Source organism: Salvelinus sp. IW2-2015, linkage group LG1 (assembly GCF_002910315.2).
Source record: "Salvelinus sp. IW2-2015 linkage group LG1, ASM291031v2, whole genome shotgun sequence".
NCBI classification, from domain to species: Eukaryota; Metazoa; Chordata; class Actinopteri; order Salmoniformes; family Salmonidae; genus Salvelinus; species Salvelinus sp. IW2-2015.
This window is the reverse complement of record NC_036838.1, coordinates 34,046,661-34,068,878: the sequence shown is the minus strand read 5'-3', so window position 1 is coordinate 34,068,878 and position 22,218 is coordinate 34,046,661. Positions and strand designations below refer to the sequence as shown.

The 22,218-nt window shown below is 43.5% G+C and overlaps 1 protein-coding gene across 2 annotated transcripts in view; it reads right to left on the bottom strand.

Annotated features, from left to right (window-relative positions):
• Positions 1–22,218, bottom strand: part of LOC111966193 (inositol 1,4,5-trisphosphate-gated calcium channel ITPR1) — a 157,992-nt gene that overhangs the window by 62,292 nt on the left and 73,482 nt on the right. For both annotated transcript variants that reach the window (XM_023990646.2, XM_023990654.2), the window contains exons 13-34: positions 21,676–21,775; positions 21,223–21,383; positions 20,682–20,823; positions 20,268–20,426; positions 12,231–12,403; positions 11,129–11,248; positions 9,884–10,078; positions 9,251–9,502; positions 8,828–8,969; positions 8,454–8,607; positions 8,033–8,223; positions 7,679–7,811; positions 7,536–7,590; positions 7,208–7,373; positions 6,344–6,514; positions 5,645–5,725; positions 4,717–4,854; positions 4,516–4,641; positions 4,087–4,287; positions 3,590–3,841; positions 3,036–3,161; positions 266–394 (exon numbers count right to left, since the gene is read on the bottom strand). In XM_023990646.2, coding sequence (XP_023846414.1) covers positions 266–394; positions 3,036–3,161; positions 3,590–3,841; positions 4,087–4,287; positions 4,516–4,641; positions 4,717–4,854; positions 5,645–5,725; positions 6,344–6,514; positions 7,208–7,373; positions 7,536–7,590; positions 7,679–7,811; positions 8,033–8,223; positions 8,454–8,607; positions 8,828–8,969; positions 9,251–9,502; positions 9,884–10,078; positions 11,129–11,248; positions 12,231–12,403; positions 20,268–20,426; positions 20,682–20,823; positions 21,223–21,383; positions 21,676–21,775 — 3,367 coding nt within the window. The remainder of the gene's footprint in view (positions 1–265; positions 395–3,035; positions 3,162–3,589; positions 3,842–4,086; positions 4,288–4,515; positions 4,642–4,716; positions 4,855–5,644; positions 5,726–6,343; positions 6,515–7,207; positions 7,374–7,535; positions 7,591–7,678; positions 7,812–8,032; positions 8,224–8,453; positions 8,608–8,827; positions 8,970–9,250; positions 9,503–9,883; positions 10,079–11,128; positions 11,249–12,230; positions 12,404–20,267; positions 20,427–20,681; positions 20,824–21,222; positions 21,384–21,675; positions 21,776–22,218) is intronic.

The following is a 22,218-nucleotide window of genomic DNA, read 5'->3' as shown; positions in this document are numbered from 1 at the left end:
TGTACAACAGGAAAACATCACTCAGTGACACCATGATAACAATCATTATAGACTGTGACAGGAGTAGGCTACAGCCCTCTAAGGCTAGCTCTACGGGATTATGACAAACTCCATGTTCCAAGATAGAAAGATAACATAAATGGCAAATGAGATTGTGAAAACTGAGAGGAAGGAAGGTTGTACTGGCTTTCTCCGAAAGACCTTGGTTCCTCTGACAGAACGTCCCTCTCTTTTCTGGGTAGGGATGTGGGTGGCCGTTGGTTACCTGCAGGCTGGTGCTCTGGTCGGAGAAGGGTGAGCTGAAGAAGGTGGTCACGATGCTCATGACCGTCTCAGTCACATAGCTCTCCAAGACCGTGTCGGCATGTTTGCGGTCACTCGTGTTGTTGGACACCTGCAGAGGTCACAAGGTGAACACAACTCATTCCCGTTTCACCTGCAGTTGTACTGCACTTATGACATCTATACATTCTGAATACTGTAGGAAATCCAGGCCTTTGTATAGTATAGTGAAGGAACAATGAGTTTTCAGAAGGGGCGGATTTATTACAAGTATATTATAGTTTAGTATAGGGAGGATAAACTGTATTTATGCTAATAATTATGCTATTGTGCTAAATTTCCTTAATATTTTTTATAAAAAGTTTGATTGAAACTGATCCATTCTCATCAGTCATTCAGACGTATAACTCTTGCCTGGTTATTTCTACTTAGAAAAGTCTTGGATGGGCCACCTAACATGCTGACCACGCCACCCGTGTGAAGCACTTTGCGTGTGAAGAATAAATTCACACAATCAAATAAATTTACACAATCATTTCATCCAAACTGCTTGCGCGCGTCAACGAGCATCTGCGTAGGCAGGCGCTAAAATAGAACTTGGTTCTATTTTTTACGCTTGACGTTAGAGATCGATCGATTAATCGGAATGGCCGATTAATTAGGGCCGATTTCAAGTTTTCATAACGATCGGTAATCGGTATTTATTTTTTTTATTTTTTTTTACAACTGTATTTAACTAGGCAAGTTAGTTAAGAACGCATTCTTATTTTCAATGGCGGCCTAGGAACGGTGGGTTAACTGCCTTATTCTGGGGCAGAATGACAGATTTTTACCTTGTCAGCTCGGGGATTCGTTTTTGCAACCTTCTGGTTACTAGTGCAACGCTCTAACCACCTGCCTTACATTGCACTCCACGAGGAGCCTGCGTGGCAGGCTGACTACCTGTTACGCGAGGGCAGCAAGAAGCCAAGGTAAGTTGCTAGCTAGCATTAAAACTTAACCTCTTGGAAATAGGGGGCGCCATTTTCACTTCTGGATAAAATCGTGCCCAATTTAAACGGCCTCGTACTCTGTCCTAGATCATATGATATGCATATTATTATTACTATTGGATAGAAAACACTCTGAAGTTTCTAAAACTGTTTGAATTATATCTGCGAGTAAAACAGAACTCATTTGGCAGGCAAACTTCCAAACAGGAAGTGAAAATTCTGAAATGGGTCTCTGTGAAAGGCATTGTGTATTCAATTGTCTTTTATTTATGGATCTGTATGCACTCATACGCCTTCCACTAGATGTCAACAGGCAGTAGAACGTGGAATGAAGTCTCTAGCCTTCTCTGGGACCGGATGGGAGTCGTTGGAGTGAGAGGTCAGCCATATGGTAGTACCTGGCTACGCACTTGGGTTTGTCATATCGTTTTCTGCAATGCGTTAGGTAGACACGAAGAATGCTCCGTCTGGGACGTTATTGGATATATTTCTGAAAAACATCCTAAAGATGGATTATCAACTGAGTTTGACCAGTTTATTCGCTACTTATTATGACTTTTTTAATTTTTCGTTCATGCATAAAATCTTCATGGACACGTGACAACACCATGCTAGCCAAAGTTGCTAATTCGACAGAAGAAATGGACATTCCAAAACAAAACAACGATTTATTGTGGAACTAGGATTCCTGGCACTGCATTCTGATGAAAGATCATCAGGTAAGGGAATATTTATGATGTTATTTTTTTTTTTTATAGTTAGACATTTTTTTCTTAAATTCAATATGGAGTGCCAGAGTGTGCTCTTAAATTCAGAGCGTTGTCAGATTGTCCATTTGTATATTCAGAGCGTTTCGCTCTCGGAGCGGACACTGGACACTCGGGCCGAGGAGTATGGTTGATTTGAGCGATCTGACCTTACACTGGCAGTCATGCACCCAAGCTAACGTTGGCTAGCTTGCTAGCTACTTCCAGACACAAATGAGAGTGACCAATCTGACCATTGTACTCGCCCTAGCMGAGCTGGTTAGGCAGTTTCCGTGTTATCCAGAGCGTTGGTGACTAACTGTGTTGCTGGCAACAATTTAATTACGCTTTTTTGCCGACTTAACTGACACCGGCCATATTCAACCAGTGTTGATTACTCGTAAATTAATTACTTACGAAAGCACCCGAATGTCCATTGAGAACGCACAACGACTAGACCATTTAGCTAACCTAAGAATGACAGGAATAATCAAATCAATAAACATTGGGTAGTTAGTTAGATAGCCTATAGTTAATATACTGGCAAGTTTGATGTATAAGTAGCCAACTAACTTTAGGTAGCTAGCTAACATACCGGTACATACTGCTGTAATGATATGCTATGTGGTTCATAAGGACAGCGTAGCTAACAAATTGTCAGCCAACATAACATGTAAGGTAACTTATTTGAAAAGTAATTACTTTATTACATTGCTCAACATTGTTAGCATTTGTCATAATTAGTATCCGCTATTGTTGGACTTCGGTGGCATATTTTCCACCATTTTCTTGAAACCTGAAAACAATGTGATATCATTCCCATTTCCTGAAGAATTGCATCAAGGGCCCTAAAGTACGGAAATAGTGTCCTCTGCGTATATACTTAATATTTTGGAGAATTTAGTACAACATACTATGACCAGTAAGCATAATATATACTCAATTCACATCACAAATAGCACAGTTAGTATGGGGAGTATTCAAACACAGCTCCTGTCTTGTATAAGTCTCTCACCCTGCAGATGTCCACCAGGAAGTTCTCAAAGAGCTTCCACATGTGGTTGCTGGTGTAGATCTCCTTCATCTCCACCTCCGTGTCCACGTAGCAGTGGTTCAGGAAGTTGATGTAGGCTATCTTCACCTGGAGAGGACAGCGTTGAGCACACTCATTACACCCTGTCCATAGCTCAAGGAGTTGATTTACAATGATGATGAATACATCCTGATGTGACTCTACCTCAGGGCAGGGCACAGTGATTGGGGCCTGTTAGTTGACTAATCTAGGGGCCATGGTTGTTCTGAGTTTGTCCCTGTAGAGTAGGGCTCACTACTGTCTAAGACCGAAAAGATGACAGATAGTGGACAATGACTTGTCCATAAGAGTGAGACGGGAACAAGGGCAGACAGGCCATTATGGGGACGGCTAGATGATGAATGGCAGGCCTGTGAAGACTTGAGGATCCACAGCCCTCTGCTCTACACCTTCAAGTCTAACCCTAACTCCTTAAGCCCCACCCTTCTCCCTAGCCCTAAACTCTGCATCTTCCATCCTGAATCTCCTCAGCTCACCTCAGGGATACAGTCCTCGTGGGTGACCACCCTCACTATGTCGTCCAGAGGCAGCAGAGAGTTACATTTGATCTCAGTGTAGACATTCTTTCCCTCAGTGCAGACAGCCAGCAGCTCTACCAGGTGGATGTGGTACATCAGAGGACTGTTCTGATCCATACGGTCTCGCTCCGACCGCATCATTGTGACCAGGGTCTGGAAGGACGCACGGTCGTTGTAGAATACCAGCACGTCCTCGCCAGCGTTCACCAGCTAGGGGAAGAAAGGGACAGAGAAGAAACATATACTAAGTCAATGGAACGAAATAGACTATGGAACAGTTGAATGCCGGGTATTTTATGTGTGGAAAGGGATCGAAAAATACAACAAACTGTGTAGGATACAATATGATTTCATTGTGTGGTTATGATTTGATTCAATGACAAATGTGTCATACGATTGGCTGGGCAGAATAAAAAATTGGCAATGAGACAACAGGGTGATGATGAGATAGTTACCTCAGCCATGACGATGTCTTGACACTTTTTGATGAACTTGCTCTCGGCCTTGACGATGGTCTGCAGGAACTTGAGGTACTGGACGTTGCGGCCGTGCGTCTCGATGCAGTGGACAAAGTGCTGTACCACGCGCTCGTTGATCTCACTGCACAGCTGGAAGTTATTCATGAAGATATGTTGCATGGTGACAGCCTCTAGGATCTGATAGGCGAGAGAGAAAGGAGGGGGAAGGAAAGAGAGAGATGGAGGGAGGGAGGGAGATACAAAAGATAGAGAAAGAGTTAATTCTGAATCAACATTGAATTGGTACATCTTCAGAAATCTTGATGTACATAAACGTTTTATTTTATTAGAGGAAGACAGTGCTAATGCCATGGTTAAAGTAATAACAGTGGTGAGGTCATGGTGGGTCAGTGCGGTCTGTCTCACCCCTGGATTGAGGAACAAGTTGATGTGTTTGTGGAGCAGAGCCTGGTTCTGCTGGTTCCCTGCACAGAAGTTCTGCAGGAACTGGTGGGCCAGCTTCATGATCTCCTGCATACGCACGTCCTCCCCCTGGAGATAACACAGAGGATGAAAGGATTGCGAGTACACACAGACACACACACACACACACACAAACAGCAGTACCTTCTCGTAGGGGATCTGTAGTAGCTCCAGCACCACGGTGTGAGCTCCCATGTTCCTGAGGAGTCTCTGCTGCTGCTTCTTACTCTTCCTGCCGGACAGACTCTCCTGAACACACAGCCTACTGAGACGCAGCAGAATCTACACACATACACACACACGGGGGAGACAAACAAGTGGAGAGAGAGGGTCTAGCTCAACTATGTTAAAAGGGAAACTGCAAGGGCCTCCCGGGTGGCGCAGTGGTCTAGGGCACTGCATCGCCAGCGCTAGCTGCGCCACCAGAGACTCTGGGTTCGCGCCCAGGCTCTGTTGCAGCTGGCCGCGACCGGGAGGTCCGTGGGGCGACGCACAATTGGCCTAGCGTCGTCCGGGTTAGGGAGGGTTTGGCCGGTAGGGATRTCCTTGTCTCATCGYGCACCAGCGACYCCTGTGGCGGGCCKGGYGCAGTGCGYGCTARCCRAGGKRGCCAGGTGCAYGGTGTTTCCTCYGACRCATTGGTGCGGCTGGCTTCCGGGTTGGAGGMGCGCTGTGTTAAGAAGCAGTGCGGCTTGGTTGGGTTGTGTTTCGGAGGACGCATGGCTTTCGACCTTCGTCTCTCCCGAGCCCGTACGGGAGTTGTAGCGATGAGACAATATAGTAATTACTAGCAATTGGATACCATGATAATTGGGGAGAAAAGGGGGTAAAAAGGGAAACTGCAAGATTCTGGGCAATTTAGCCATTGTTCTACTTACTTGGCTCGCAAAACTTCCTCTAACTTTCTTCATACTGCACACAGAGACATAACAATGGTATCCACGAGTTCATCTGACTCTGGGTAAGTAAAAAGGTATTGCCAGAATCTTGCAGTATCCCTTTAACCATAGCCCTATCCATCCCAGAGATAATACAGTATACTGAAAAGTTGAAAAGACTGTTTAGACTTCACCTCCTTCACCACTCTGTAGTTGTAGCTCCTGGTGCTCTCTGGTTTCTTTGGCTTGTCTGAGCCACCCGAGTTGGAGTCACCCTAACGAACAAACAGAACAAGACCATTAGCCAATGCATCTCTCACAAAGGATAGCGAGCTTAGCTAACAATAAAGCTATATTGCCATAGTTTAACACAGAGAGCCAGCGGTAAAAAAAGTACCCAATTGTCATACTTGAGTAAAAGTAAAGATACCTTAATAGAAAATTACTAAAGTCAAAGTGAAAGGCAATTTGCGACAATTTGCGTGTTTATTTATTTACGGATAGCCAGGGGCACACTAACACTCAGACATAATTTACAAACTAAGCATTTGTGTTTAGTGAGTCTACCAGATCAGAGGAAGTAGAGATAACCAGGGATGTTCTCTTGATAATTGTGTGAATTGGACCATTTTCCTGTCCTGCTAAGCATTCAAAATGTAACAAGTACTTTTGTGTGTCAGGGTAAATATATGGATTAAAAAGTACATTATTTTCTTTCGGAATGTAGTGAAGTAAAAGTACAGTTATCAAACAACATAAATAGTAAAGTACAGATACCCCAAAAAACTACTTAAGTAGTACTTTGAAGTATTTTTACTTAAGTACTATACACCACTGCAGAGAGTTAAGCGCTAGGTGGCTAACTCCTGGTCTGTGGATGCCTACTACTGTACCTTCTTGTGTTGAGACTCTGCAGAGCCCTCCCCAGCGTCCATGCCCTCATCTGGCCCCTGTCTCTTGTAGACCCACAGCTCAGACTTCTCCACAATGGAGCGTAGCTGGTCCAGGTCTGACTTGATCTGCTTGTAGTTCTCTACATCCTTACTGGTCACCAGCAACTGCACCTGGAGGCATGGACAACAGACCAGTAGGACACCAGTATGGAGGATACCAKGTGTGGGATGGTTGTTTATGATTAGAGTCGAACAATAGTTTTACCTGACCATGTGCCTTGACTAGGACAAACTCTGGGCCCTCGGAGGTTATAACTGCAGGTTTTCCTGGTCAAGTCATGCAGCCATTTCCTGGTCAAGCTAAACTAAAAGCCTAAGTGGTACTTGGATAATTGTATAATTCTAAGGATATTACGTAAGTGTGAGTGATGGGTCATGGGTAGACCACATACTGTAATGGAAAATATGGACAATGAGTACAGTAACTTCTAGGAAAGTGAATATGTATTATTATTTTGCATGTATGACAAGACAACAGTACATTTGTCATTGTAGTCATTTAGCAGGCATTCATATTCTGACAGACATACAATAAGTGCATTATAATAAGGGCATATAATTACAGCTAATGGTTATGCTTTTGTGATGCAGATAAACTCAACCCTAGTCTTTCTGAGAAATGTTTAAACAATCTACTCATGCATTTGGAATTGGCAACTTTGAATGAGATGTAGGTCATGGTTTCTATAATATTACATTAGGCAAGTGAAGGTCTGTTTAATTAGTTTAAAAAAAACTGCAGGTCAGAAAATAGCTGACCCACGCATCACTAGTATATACAGTGGGTGGGTAGTAGGAGTGTACCTGTTTGAAGGCCTGTAGGACCTCCTGTCTCTGACTGAAGTGTCTGAAGAGCAGGTGGAGGGCTCGGGACACCAGGGGAGGGTAATCGTGCATGGTCAGGTGGAGAAGGACCCTCAGGAAGGTCCTACCACCGTGGTCATCCAGGTCTAACGGGGTGTTCTCCTCACTGGATGTGGACACACAAGCAAACATATGTAAAACGAACGCACATGCACACGCACACAAACACACACACACACACACACAGAGGCAAACGCACACACGCGCACACGGTCAAGTATCAAACAATAACTAAACTGCTGCAGGTTTAGTGTATCACAACAGTTACCTTCCACCAAATATCCCCTCTGCCTGCTCCTCTATGTGCTCAAAGTCCAGAGCTCCTGAGAAAATAATTCAGAGTGACCTTAGTAACACACAAAGAGGTGACATGCCAAGTGATGGGTGCCATGACCTGAGCTCTCCTCCCACCTGGCATGTTGTTTGGTCCCTCATGGGTTCCTGCTATAGACAGATCTGACTGGGAGTTGCTCTCATCAAACTCCCTCTTAAAGATACACAGCAAACAGGAGATCCGGTAGTCCAGACGCACATTCAGAATGAACTGCAGAGAGACAGAGAGGAACATGACACATACTGAATAAGTAAGACTATTGTACTGTAGAGGGCACCTTATATTAGGATAAGCATTGGGGGTTATGGATGAGTGGTTGGGGTTAAGGAGAGTAACCACGTTTGGGGGAAGGGCGTTTGCAAATGGGTGTACGGGTATATACAGTACTGTACTGTATATACAGTGTACTGCATGTGTGTGGGCCTTTCTACCTGTAGTATCTCTATGATCTTGAGCTTGGTGTCCATGACCAGGATGTCCTGTTTCTCTGGCTCTGTCTGGGTCTTGACCTGGTCCCCGTCGGGTGGGTTGATGGGGGTGGTGGGCAGGAACCCCCCTCCTCTGAGCACTACCTGAGTCATCAGCTCCCCCACCCCGTGGATGGAGCGCATCACGTTACTGCCTAGAAACACACATGATTGCGTCAACCATCATGTATGTGAGAGCACAATTGTTCTGTCCTTTGTTGGCCATGGGGTGAATAATGCTCAAGCCTAGGGTTCCAAAATCCCAGAAGTCAAGCAGAATTTCTGGGGAAAACCTGGGAACTTTAGAAAAGCTTCAACCCTACTAAAGCCCCACTGATGTATGGACCTTCACCCCTCTGCGGGGCAGTGTGTTACTGTGTCCTACCTTTAGTATCGTCTCCCTTCTCCAGCTTGTTGATGGGGAAAATGGTGCTGACGTGGACACAGTCCAGGATGGCCAGCAGGATCTTGGTCAGCCTCAGCAGGTCACTGAAGTTGTAGAAGCCAAAGTAGATGAGATTCCTAGATAGATTCACTACCTGGGAATGGACAAAAAGAGACGGGAAGAGAGAACAAAGCTAGTGCTTAGTAAATCCATGTCATACTGAAACTCATTCTTCTTTTACCAATAGGAAGTGAATTTAATACAGATTAGATCAATAGTGACTGAGCCTAATACTGCTTTTTGCCTTTGACCAATATGGACTGGGTCTCATATTGATTTGACCAATAGGGACTGAGCTTCCAGATGGGACTGACCTCGAAGGTGAGTTTGTTCTTCTCCTTGTCGGCGAATGGGAAGCTCTGACACACCACGTCTCTAAGATAGTTCTCGACAAACTCCATGGTCAGGGCAAAACACTCCTTGATCTCATCCTTGGACGTCCCGTCATTGTCATAGCTGGGACCAGAGGGACACAGATCACAGGTAGGGGACAGGTGAGTACTTACGACTAACTCTTACCATGTTAATGCTTCTCTAAATACTCCACTAAGAATATTTTGTTTTGTTTTACCTAAGTTCAAAAAATGTACATGTAAGACAGACAAGGCTATGGCACATTGTTTTCAAACCTTCACTACAAACTGTATACATTGCACTAACGTATTTTCTGATTGGCCATTGAACATGTCACTAACTCCTTTCCTCAACCCTGATAGGCCGTCGGCCCTGCCACTCACTCGTCAATGGCGATCTCGGAGGGGATCTCGGACCAGAGGCGGGCGTACTTGACGGGCGTGACCTGTTCCTGGGGGTCGCGGTCCACATGCATGTGCAGCATCATGCGGCAGAAGGAGGCGCGCAGGTCGTAAGGCAGATCCTCGTCAGACATGCAGCGCAGGATCAGATCCACGTCCAACTGGCCAGAGATCTTATTGATGGCCAGGTACTGACGGTCCAGACACATCCTCGCAAACAGGTTCAGCTGGTACCTGCGAGAGAGAGAGGGACATAGACATTAAGATACACAGAGACCAGGAACAAACAGAAAATTAAAGTTTCAAGGTTAGTGACGCCGCCTGGTTCTCTCTACTTCCTGGTACTTTATATTAATCAATTAATGTCATTAGTTGCAGAATAAAGTGGACTATAATTGATTTAATTTATCGGACCTTTTCCAAGTAGTCATGTGTAAGGGATGAGGGGGGTGGGTACGCACCTCATCCACTCCCAATGTGTAGGACCCACCCCCATTTCCAAAAGCAAGGAGGAAACCAAGCATATACACACACGAGTATCAACAGAGACAGAAGTTATTCATCTTCTACAAATAACACAGTAAAGATGAGAGAAAGCCTGGTGGTGTTTCTGACCTGTAGTAGCTGACCACCTCTTGGTCCTCCTTGGCGCCCTCCTTGGCGTCTTGGGCCAGCTCTCTGATGCTCTTACTTCTGATCTCCTTACTACGGTCCTTCCAGAACAGCCACACTTCCTCTTCGTCCTCCTCAGACTCCACAGAATTCTCCCCGATGGACGCTCCCTCGATCTCAAACCTGGACAGCACCAGTCTGGGGAGGAGACAAATCTGTATTACTCCACAGATTTAGGATCAGAGTAGACTATCAACAATCATACCCTTGACCATTCAGGGGTGGAAACAATATCTGATCTCAAACCTGGACAACACCAGTCTTGCTCTAACACACCTGATTCAGCTAACAGTGGTCCAAATTGAAGAGAAATGGCAGATTAGTTGAATCAGATGTCTTGGAGCTGGGCTAGAACAAATTCCTGCGCACAGCCGGTTGACCATCCCAGAGGTACATACAAACATGTTAGCGTGGCTATACACGGAACTGACACATTTATAGCTATTTGAACACACAGTGTGGTTGAACCAAACAGCATCACATGGATTTCTGAGAACACAAGGAGTAAAACTGCCTCTTGTGTTTGTGTAGCACTGAGAACAAAACACATAGGTATAAATGAATGCAAGCCTTCCGTCATAAACAAATATTACAGTTGACTATAGAATACTATAGTACTTAGTATAGAATTATATAGTATTCTGTAGTAAACTGTAGCATACAGCAGAATACTATGCTACACTCTGTAGTATCCCTCGATCATATGTACTACTTACTATAGAATTTTGTAGTATAGTGTAGAATACTACACATTGTAGTATCCCTCGATCGTGTAGTGCTTACTATATAATTTTGTAATGGACACATGGAGATATTAAGTGCATTGCAATCAAAGCATTTTCTGTCTGAAAGAACAGATGTTTACTGAATGGCTACATGTTGTACTAGATAGGCATGTCCATTAGGACAAGCATGAGGATCCACCAGGAGTAAACACTCCATCATGCAGTCACCTTGAACAGCTTGATCTATATGACTGAAAGGGCTCCTACTGAATACACTTCAATAAAGAGAGCAGTACTACTCTTCAGTACACTGAAGAGCTATTTATCTGCCATACTAGAACAGCCTGTAACAGACCATAGACCTAGACAACCATTGACTATTATTGTTAAATGTTTAGGGGAACTTAGATTTTAAAGATATTGATTAATTGAAATCTCGTATAAAAGAGAGGAGAGGGCTTACTTGGTCTCTATAAGGATGTCTCCGTTGGTGGGGTCCAGGACTGCGTTACAGATGAGCTCCTGTGTCACCGGGATGGATTTGTTCATAGACACACACAGGTCTGACAGATAGTCCAGGAACCTGGAATACACACACCATTCAATGTCAACTGCTCCTTTCATATGGACAACGGCATTCACAAGTGCACAAAAACACATTTCTATAGACCCATGATGTCCCCAATGAAAAATTCCCCAAACACGTCACAAGTAAATGACACATGAAAACATAGCATCTGCCCTCGAGCAGCTTACAATACACTCCACACCACAGGAGGCTGCTGAGGGGAGGATGGCTCATAATAATAGCTGGAACGGAGCACATGGAATGGCATCAACCACATGGAAACCATGGATTTGATACCATTTCACTTATTCTGCGCCAGCCATTACCACAAGCCCGTCCTGTCCAATTAAGGTGCCACCAACTTCCTGTGGTCCACACGTCTTTACTCCCTTGATGTGGCAAACGACTAACACATTCCGTCACACAGCCACCCCCACATGTTTGTTTTACCATCTTTGTGGGGACCAAACAATTTATTCCCATTTAAAATCCTATTTTCCCTAACCCCATAACCTAACTCCTAACTGAACAAAAATATAAACGTAACATGTAAAGTGTTGGTCCCATGTTTCATGAGCTGAAATAAAAGATCCCCAAATTTGTGCACAAATTTGTTTACATCCCTGTTAGTAAGCATTCTCCTTTGCCAAGAGAATCCATCCACCTGAAAGGTGTGGCCTATTAAGAAGCTGATTAAACAGCATGATCATTACACAGGTGCACCTTGTGCTGGGGACAATAAAAGGCAACTCTAAAATGTGCAGTTTTGTCACACAACACAATGCCACAGATGTCTCAAGTTGAGGGAGCAACCACCAGAGTTGTTTCCAGAAAATGTAATGTTAATTTCTCTACCATAAGTTGCCTCCAACGTTGTTTTAGAGAATTTGGAACCCTAACCCCTAAGCCTAAAATAGCCTTTTTCGCTATGGGGAAGTATCCTTGTGAGGACTTCTGGTCCCCCACAAGGATAGTAAAACCAAACACACACACTGACCTGGGCTCCCGGTTCTTCCTGACGAGGCTGACAAAGGTGTCTATCTCTGCAGCGGTGATGTGTTTCTCCAGCAGCTTGCGGTTGTTGTGGAGCAGAGCTGTGATAGTGTCCTCAGCCAGGACATCATAACCTATCTGCTTCTGCATGAAGCGGAACTGCTTGGCTATATACTCCTGTGGGACAAACACAGGCTCTGATCATAGTCAAACATTATCACAACATTGGGACTGCGGTCCTTTATGTCTCAGTTGGTAAGTGCATGGCGCTAGCAACACCAGGGTTGTGGGTTTGATTTCCACTGGGGCTACTCATATGAAAATGTATGCACTCACTAATGTACAGTGGGGCAAAAAAGTATTTAGTCAGCCACCAATTGTGCAAGTTCTCCCACTTAAAAAGATGAGAGAGGCCTGTAATTTTCATCATAGGTACACTTCAACTATGACAGACAAAATGAGAGAAAAAAAATCCAGAAAATCACATTGTAGGATTTTTTATGAATTTATTTGCAAATTATGGTGGAAAATAAGTATTTGGTCACCTACAAACAAGCAAGATTTCTGGCTCTCACAGACATGTAACTTCTTCTTTAAGAGGCTCCTCTGTCCTCCGCTCGTTACCTGTATTAATGGCACCTGTTTGAACTTGTTATCAGTATAAAAGACACCTGTCCACAATCCCTCCATCAATGCTCAGACTGTCCGCAATAGGCTGAGAGAGGCTGGACAGGCTTGTAGGCCTGTTGTAAGGCAGGTCCTCACCGGCAACAACGCCGGCAACAACGCCGCCTATGGGCACAAACCCACCGTCGGTGGTCCCAAAAGTGCTCTTCACTGACGAGTCACGGTTTTGTCTCACAGGGGTCATTGAGCACATCTGGGACCTGTTGGATCGTAGGGTGAGAGCTAGAGCAATTCCCTCCAGGAATGTCTAGGAACTTGCAGGTGCCTTGGTGGAAGAGTGGGGTAACATCACAGTAAGAACGGGCAAATCTGGTGCAGTCCATGAGGAGGAGATGCACTGCAGTACTTAAAGCAGCTGGTGGCCACACCAGATACTGACTGTTACTTTTGATTTTGACCCCCACCTTTGTTCAGGGACACACTATTCCATTTATGTTAGTCACATGTCTGTGGAACTTGTTCAGTTTATGTCTCAGTTGTTGAATCTTGTTATGTTCATACAAATTTTTACACATGTTAAGTTTGCTGAAAATAAACACAGTTGACAATGAGAGGACGTTTATTTTTTTGCTGAGTTTAGTTCAGGGCTCCCGAGTGGCGCAGAGGTCTAAGGCACTGCAGCTCTGTGCTTCACTACAAACAGCCTGGTTCGAATCCAGGCTGTATCACAACCGGCTGTGGAGTCCCCATAGGGTGGCGCACAATTGGCCCAGCGTCATCTGGGTTTGGCCGGTGTAGGCCGTCATAGTAAATAAGAATTTGTTCTTAACTGACTTGCCTAGTTTAAAAAAAGTTACACACAAAATAGTTTCTGTATTGTTGCCTCAGTATTACTTACCTATAATTCCCACTCATTACTTCAACAACAACACATTTACTGTAACACAGGCAAAACTAATGACATGTTGGTGGATTTAAAAAAGGTAGATAAAATATAAGATTCCCCAAATTCCCATGGGTAATTCCCAAATGTCTTCCAAATTTTCCTGGATTTGTTCAACTGGCCAGTGTAACGTCAGACTACAGAGACACAGTATTAGTGTGGCCATATCAAAGGCCTCCAGGCCATTCATCTGAGAAAAAGCTTCAAATTGCAACTAGTGCCTGCAACCTGGTTCAGGTTATTAGTCAACCTACCAAGGTAGTTAAACAGCACAGGAATGAAATCGTCAACATATATTAATCACATCTTTACTAATGCTGCAGAAATTTGCTTGAAAGCAGTATCCAGATCCATCAGATCTAGTGATCACAATATAGTAGCCATATGTAGGAAAACCAAAGTTCCAAAGGCTGGGCCTAATATTGTCTATAAGAGATCATACAATAAGTGTTGTAGTGGTTCCTATGTTGTTGATGCAAAGAACATGTGTTGATCCCTGGTGTGTAATGAGGAGCAAACAGATGTTGCACTTGACACATTTATCAAATTGCTTATCCCAGTTACTAATAAGCATGCACCCATTAAGAAAATGACCATAAAAACTATTAAATCCCTGTGGATTGATGAGGAATTGAAAAATTGTATGGTTGAGAGGGATGAGGCAAAAGGAATGGAAATTATGTCTGGCTGCACAACCGATTGGCAAACATACTACAAATTGAGAAATCATGTGACTAAACTGAATAAAAAGAAGAAAAGACACTATGAAACAAAGATAAATGACATAAAGAATGATAGTTAACTTCTTGACGCTAGGAGGCAGAATTTTTATGTTTGGAAAAATAATGTTCCCAATGTAAACGGCCTATTTCTCAGGCCCAGATGCGAGAATATGCATATAATTGACAGATTAGGATAGAAAACACTCTATAGTTTCCAAAACTGTCAAAATATTGTCTGTGAGTATAACAGAACTGATTTTGCAGGCGAAAACCTGAGGAAATTCAACCCGGAAGTGGCTCTTATTTTGAAAAATCCCTGTTCCATTGCCTGCCTATCCTCCATTTAAAGGTGGAAGCCCAATGGCTTCCACATGTTGTGAACAGGCTTTTGACATAGTTTCAAGTTTTTATTCTGAAAAATGAGCGAGATTTATCAAAACGCGTCAGTGGATGGCCAGGTGTCCTTTGATTAGTTCATTCTTTCTCTCTAGTATTGATAGTTTACCGCCCGGTTGAAATATGATCGATTAGTTATGTTTAAAACAACCTGAGGATTGATTATAAAAAAACGTTTGACATGTTTCTACAAACTTTACGGATACTATTTGGAATTTTCGTCTTCCCTTCATGACTGCTGGATCCTGTTGATTTCTGAACGCACAACCCAAATGGAGGCTTTTGGATATAAAAATAATATTTATCGAACAAAAGGAACATTTATTGTGTAACTGGGAGTCTCGTGATTGCAAACATCCGAAGATCATCAAAGGTCAGCGATTAATTTGATTGCTTTTCGGACTTTCGTGACCAATCTACATTGCTGCTAGCTGTTCGTAATGTTTTGTCTAGTGATCGATAAACTCACAAACGCTTGGATTGCTTTCACTGTAAAGCATATTTTCAAAATCTGACACGATAGGTGGATTAACAACAAGCTAAGCTGTGTTTTGGTATATTTCACTTGTGATTTCATGAAAATACATTTTTATTTTTTTATTTTTTTTATTTGGCGGTTGTTTACGAAAATGATCCCGTTAAAGGGATCCGTGCGCCAAGAGGTTAAAAGCTTTGGAGCACCTTTAATGACATTTGGGGAGAAAAAGACAAACTCAGCTGCATCAGTCATCATATCAGATGGTTCCTTCATTACAAAACCGACTGATATTTCCTACTTTAATGATTTTTTAATCGGCAAGATTAGCAAACATGACGTGCCAGTAAAAAAAGCTGACACTACACATTCAAGTATTTCTGACCAAATTATGAAAGACAAGAATTGTAATTTTGAATCCGTAAAGTAAGTGTGGAAGAGGTGAAAAAAGTAATGTTGTCTATCAACAATGACAAGCCACCGGGGTCTGACAACTTGGAAGGAAAATTACTGAGGATAATAGCAGACAATATCACCACTCCTATTTGCAATATCTTCAATAGTAAACAAATTAACAGACTACCAGCACGCTTATAGGGAAGGACATTCAATAAGCACAGCACTTACACAAATGATTGATGATTGGCTGAGAGAAATTGATAAAAAGATTGTGGGGCTGTTTTGTTAGACTTTAGTGCGGCTTTTGACATTATCGATCATAGCCTGCTGCTGGAAAAAAAGTATGTGTTATGGCTTTACACCCCTGCTATATGGTGGATAAAGAGTCGAACACAGAACACAGAGGGTGTTCTTTAATGGAAGCATCTCCAAAAAAGTCCAAGTAGAAATCAGGAATTCCCCAGGGCAGCTGTCTAGGCCCCTCACTTTTTCAATCTTGACAAACGACATGCCACTAGCTTTGAGTAAAGCCAATGTGTCTATGTAAGCGGATGACTCAAAGCTATACACTTCGGCTACTAAAGCAACTGAAATGACTGCAACACTTCGTTAACAAAGAGCTGCAGTTAGTTTCAGACTGGGTAGCAAGGAATAAATTAGTCCTAAATATTTCAAATTAAAAGCATTGTATTTGGGACAGATCATTCACGAAACCCTAAACCTCAACTAAATATTTTTTTTAATAATGTGGAAATTGAGCAAGTTGAGGTGACTAAACTGCTTGGAGTAACCCTGGATTGTAAACTGTCATGATCAAAACATATTGATACAACAGCAGTTAAAACTTCTTATGGCTGGGGGCAGTATTGAGTAGCTTGGATGAATAAGGTGCCCAGAGGTGCCCAGAGTAAACTGCCTGCTACTCAGTCCCAGTTGCTAATATATGCATATTATTAGTATATTTGGATAGAAAACACTCTGAAGTTTCTAAAACTGTTTGAATGATGTCTGTGAGTATAACAGTACTCATATGGCAGGCAAACACCTGAGAAAGAATCCAACCAGGAAGTGGGAAATCTGAGGTTGGTCGTTTTTCAACTCATTCCCTATTGAAGATACAGTGGGATATTGGTCATGTTGCACTTCCTAAGGCTTCCACCAGATGTCAACAGTCTTTAGAACCTTGTTTGATGCTTCTACTGTGAAGTGGGGGCTCATAAGGGCTGTTTGAGCCAGGTGTCTGGCAGAATGCCATGAGCTCGTGACGCTCGTTCACGTGAGAGCGAGCTCTGTTCCATTGCATTTCTACAGACAAAGGAATTCTCCGGTTGGAACATTATTGAAGATTTATGTTAGAAACATCCTAAAGATTGATTCTATACTTCGTTTGACATGTTTCTACGGACTGTAACAGAACTTTGACTTTTCGTCTGCTCCTAGTGAACACGCGTCATGATTTTTGATTTGTGAACTGAACGTGATAACAAAAGGAGCTATTTGTACATAAATGATGGACATTATCGAACAAAACAAACATTTATTGTGTGTTTTGGGYTCTGAGCGCCGTACTCAGATTATTGCATGGTTTGCTTTTTCCGTAAAGATTTTTTTTAATCTGACACAGCGGTTGCATTAAGGAGAAGTGTATCTAAAGTTCCATGTATAACACTTGTATTTTCATCAACATTTATGATGAGTATTTCTGTAAATTGATGTGACTCTCTGCAAAATCACCGGATGTTTTTGGAACTACTGAACATAACGCGGCAATGTATACTGAGATTTTTTTATATAAATATGAACTTTATCGAACAAAACATACATGTATTGTGTAACATGAAGTCCTATGAGTGTCATCTGATGAAGATCATCAAAGGTTAGTGATTCATTCTATCTCTATTTCTGATTTTTGTGACTCCTCTCTTTGGCTGGAAAAATGGCTGTGTTGTTCGGTGACTTGGCTCTGACCTAACATAATCGTTTGTGGTGCTTTCGCCGAAAAGCCTATTTGAAATCGGACACTGTGGTGGGATTAACAAGAAGTGTATCTTTAAAATGGTGTGAAATACTTGTATGTTTGAGGAATTATAATTATGAGATTTCTGTTGTTTTGAATTTGGCGCCCTGCCCATTTACTGGCTGTTGTCATATCGATCCCATTAACGGGATCACAGCCCTAAGAAGTTTAAGATGGGGAGAAGTCTGTCCAGTATAAAGCGCTGCTCTACCTTCTTAGCAGCACTATCGACAAGCAGGTCCTACAGGCTCTAGTTTTGTCACACCTGGACTACTGTTTAGTCGTGTGGTCAGGTGCCACAAAGAGGGACTTAGGAAAATTGCAATTGCCTCAGAACAGGGCAGGTACACAGAGAGGAAACAATAATATGCATGTCAATCTCTCCTGGCTCAAAGTTCACTACTTGTATTTGTGAGAGGTATTGACATGTTGAAAGCACTGAGCTGTCTGTGTAAATGACTAGCATACAGCTCAGACACTATGCATACCGTACAAGACATCCCACCAGAGGTCTCTTCACAGTCCCCAAGTCCAGAACAGACTATGGGAGGCGCACAGTACTACATAGAGCCATGACTACATGGAACTCTATGCAAGCAGTAGAATCAGATTTTTAAAAACGCATAAAAATACACCTTATGGAACAGCGGGGACAGTGAAGCAACACAAACATAGTCACAGACACATGCATACACACACATGATAACATACGCTGCCTTGGCAGCAGCTAATGGGGATCCATAATAAATACAAATAAATACAAATCTGAGACTGGGAGAACAGAGGCTGTCCACAGGCACCAGGCAGCTTCCTCCTTCAGTTGAATCCAGCCACCACTCCAACAATTACACACAGTATGTGACAGTGGACTGCCTGTCTGTGTGTTTGGACAATGCATGTTTCTGTAGGAATGTGGTCGTGAGTGTGTGTGTGCGTGCGTGTGCGTGTGTGTGTGTGTGTGTGTGTGAGTGAGGGTGCGTGTCTTGTGGCCCGGAAGGGAGCGTTGTGCTGCTGAAAGTTTGATGAAGGCAGAATGTGAGTAAGGAGATGATTGTGGACTACAGGAAAAAGAGGACTGAGCACGCCCCCATTCTCGTCGACGGGGTTGCAGTGGAGCAGTTTGAGTGCTTCAAGTTTCTTGGTGTCCACATCACCAACAAACTAACATGGTCCAAGCACACCATGACAGTCGTGAAGAGGGCATGACAAAACCTATTCCCCCTCAGGAGACAAAAAAAAATTGTCATGGGTCTTCAGATCCTCAAAAGGTTCTACAGCTGCACCATCGTGAGCATCCTGACTGGTTGCATCACCACCTGGTATGGCAACTGCTCTGCCTCTGACTGCAAGGCACTACAGAGGGTAGTGCGAATGGCCCAGTACATCACTGGGGCAAAGCTTCCTGCCATCCAGGTCCTCTATACCAGGCGGTGTCAGAGGAAGGCCCTAAAAATTGTCAAAGACTCCAGCCACCCTAGTCATAGACTGTTCTCTCTGCTACCACACGGCAAGCGGTACCGGAGCGCCAAGTCTAGGTCCAAGAGGCTTCTAAACAGCTTCTACCCCCAAGCCATAAGACTCCTGAACATCTAGTCAAATAGCTACCCAGACGATTCGCATCGCCCCCCCCCTCCCCTCACCACTGCCACTCTCTGTTGTCATCTATGCATAGTCACTTTAATTAACTCTACCTACATCTACATACTACCTCAACTAACCAGTGCCCCCGCACATTGACTCTGTACTGGCACACCCCTGTATATATTGTTATTTTTTGGGAGGCGCACAGTACTACATAGAGCCATGACTACATGGAACTCTATGCAAGCAGTAGAATCAGATTTTTGTTACTTTTATCTCTTATTCTTATCCGTATCTTTTGAAACAGCACTGTCGGTTAGGGGCTCGTAATTAAGCATTTCACTGTAAGATCTACACCTGTTGTATTCGGCGCACGTGACTAATAAAATTAGATTTGAGAATACTTGACACACTGACTGAACAGCACATTCAATTACAGCTAAATGCCATCATACAGTTTAGGCTAATTGTATAAGTGCTGTGGCTTGATATTTTGGCTATAGGTTAAGTCCCTGTCTGCTGGAACACACGGTCCAGAACACCATGTGAAAACAACCCCTATGCCATTCCTCTACTAAAGCCCACTAGGGTCTGCAGGTCTAATCGAACCAGATACTGTTGGTGTATATAAGCCAAATGGATATAGCTCCACTCAGGCTTCCAATTGAATTAGGGGAACATCCATCATACTGCTTACACRCTCATTTAGTATCTTCAGATCAGCAAACACTGAAAGAGTATGGGTTAGGTTAAGGGGCTAGGGATAAGGTTGGGGTAGTGGTTGTCTTGGGACCAGGCCAGTCATGTGAACTGTCATGTGTGTGCTTGTGTGGCTGTCGTAGGCCCAGACCAGTAGGCCTGACAGTTACCGCGCTGCGTACCTGGTTCTTGCGGTAGTCCTGTTGGGAGTGGCGTAACACACGGTAACACAGGCGGCAGATGTGCCTGAAAGGGGCGTGGCGCTGGTCAGCCAGCTCCTCCAATCGCAGCATGGGCCCATCCCCGCTGTCTGTGAATGGAGCCTGCAGTAGCTTGAAGATCTGGAGAGAAATTCCACCCATTGGATGATAGTCCATCAGGTTAAGAAAATACATTTGTTTGGAAAAATGTTTGGCGAAGTATGACAGTTTGTTATACTTTGTTGAACTTCAACAGAGGTTAATAGAAGACAAAGGAACTTGTGGATCCACAATGGATCCACATTGAAAAGGAATTAAGTAGGCGGCCTAAGCCTTTTTCACCCCTTCAGTCTGTGGACGTTCTAGTTATCCCTTATGAATGACATTGTCCTCTACCTGTTTGAGGATATTCTGTTCCCTCATGAGTTTCTGTCTCTCTCGGTTGGGCTTGTTGACCATGATTTCCAAAACATCTTGGCCATTATTGGGGATGTCCACCACGAAGAACACCAGGTCCTCCAGAAGCTTGGTCACCGCCCTGGAGGACACACAGGAAGTCATTTTTTTATTTAACCTTTATTTAATTAGGCAAGTCAGTTAAGAACAAATTCTTATTTATAATGACAGCCTACCCCGGCCAAACCCTAACCCGGACGACGCTGGGCCAATTGTGCGCCGCCCTATGGGACTCCCTCCCAATTACGGCCGGTTGTAATACAGCCTGGAATCAAACAAGGGTCTGTAGTGAAGCCTTGAGACCTGAGATGCAGTGCTGCGCCACTCAGGAGCACACAGGAAGATTCTTTGAGATTTAGAATTCTTAATGAGGGCCATGTTGATACCCAGAGTTCCAAGGACATTCCATTCTGGAATGGTTTGGTGCCTACATTGAAGAGGTAAAGAATACATAGTGAGCACCAAAATGGCTGCCGTGTACCTCCTCTCGTTCTGAGTGATGGTGCCCTTCTCCAGTTTGCCTGCGATGGACGCCAAAACTTTACTGGCATCATTGGCAAAGTCAAGATCTCTGACTTCAGCGGGCGAGACGGGTACGATGGCAAACGCCTCTTTGTCTTCTTTCAGTGCAGATGTGCCGATCTAAAAAATAACAACATTCTGAGAAACTGATGAGTTAATTAGGATTGTAAAATTAAGTGAATTCTAGTAAGTAAAACTCACAAATAGAAAATGAATCATTTGTGCATCCGGTGGTCAGATCTAATGTGAGGGTATTATTATATTATTGAGCAATGTTTGTGTTGGACAGATTTAAGTGGGACACACAGAAAACATGCTATAAAGTAGTTAAAGATTGGATTTGACAGACTATTGGTAAGGTCTCAAACTGTCTGGTCTTAAATGGAGATTGGCTGGTTGAGCTGTCACTCACACGTAACATGACCGGTTTCTCCTCTTCCTTGTCGATGGGGTGGTTAGTGCTGTGGACCCATGTGTTGGTGCACAAGTGTCTGAGCCTCACATACGAGTTCCTGGGTGCACACACACACACACACAATGAGCATTGTGAGTCAAGAAATAATGTCATTATWGGGCTAGGCCCACTATAGCACATACTAAGAAGTCCCATACCAAACAGGGGAACAGACATGTGCCTCTGATTAAATATTGAAAAATGTATATTTTCTGATGTATTCCAGTACAGAGAGGGATATCATAATAATAGTGGTTACTGTAAACCAAACATCTTACAGTATCTGAATAAATCTCAACAAAAATAAAACCAAACATCTTCTCCTTCATCAAAGTCACCAGTCCTTGCACCCTCACAACCAACATGAAACAGTAACACTGGTTACTGCAAGTCAAACCCTCCCTACTGTAGTCAGCTTGGAAGTCAAAAACAAGACACAGACACGCACATGCACACACTTTATTGCTTCATGACCTCATGAAACTCCCTCACCTACTCTCC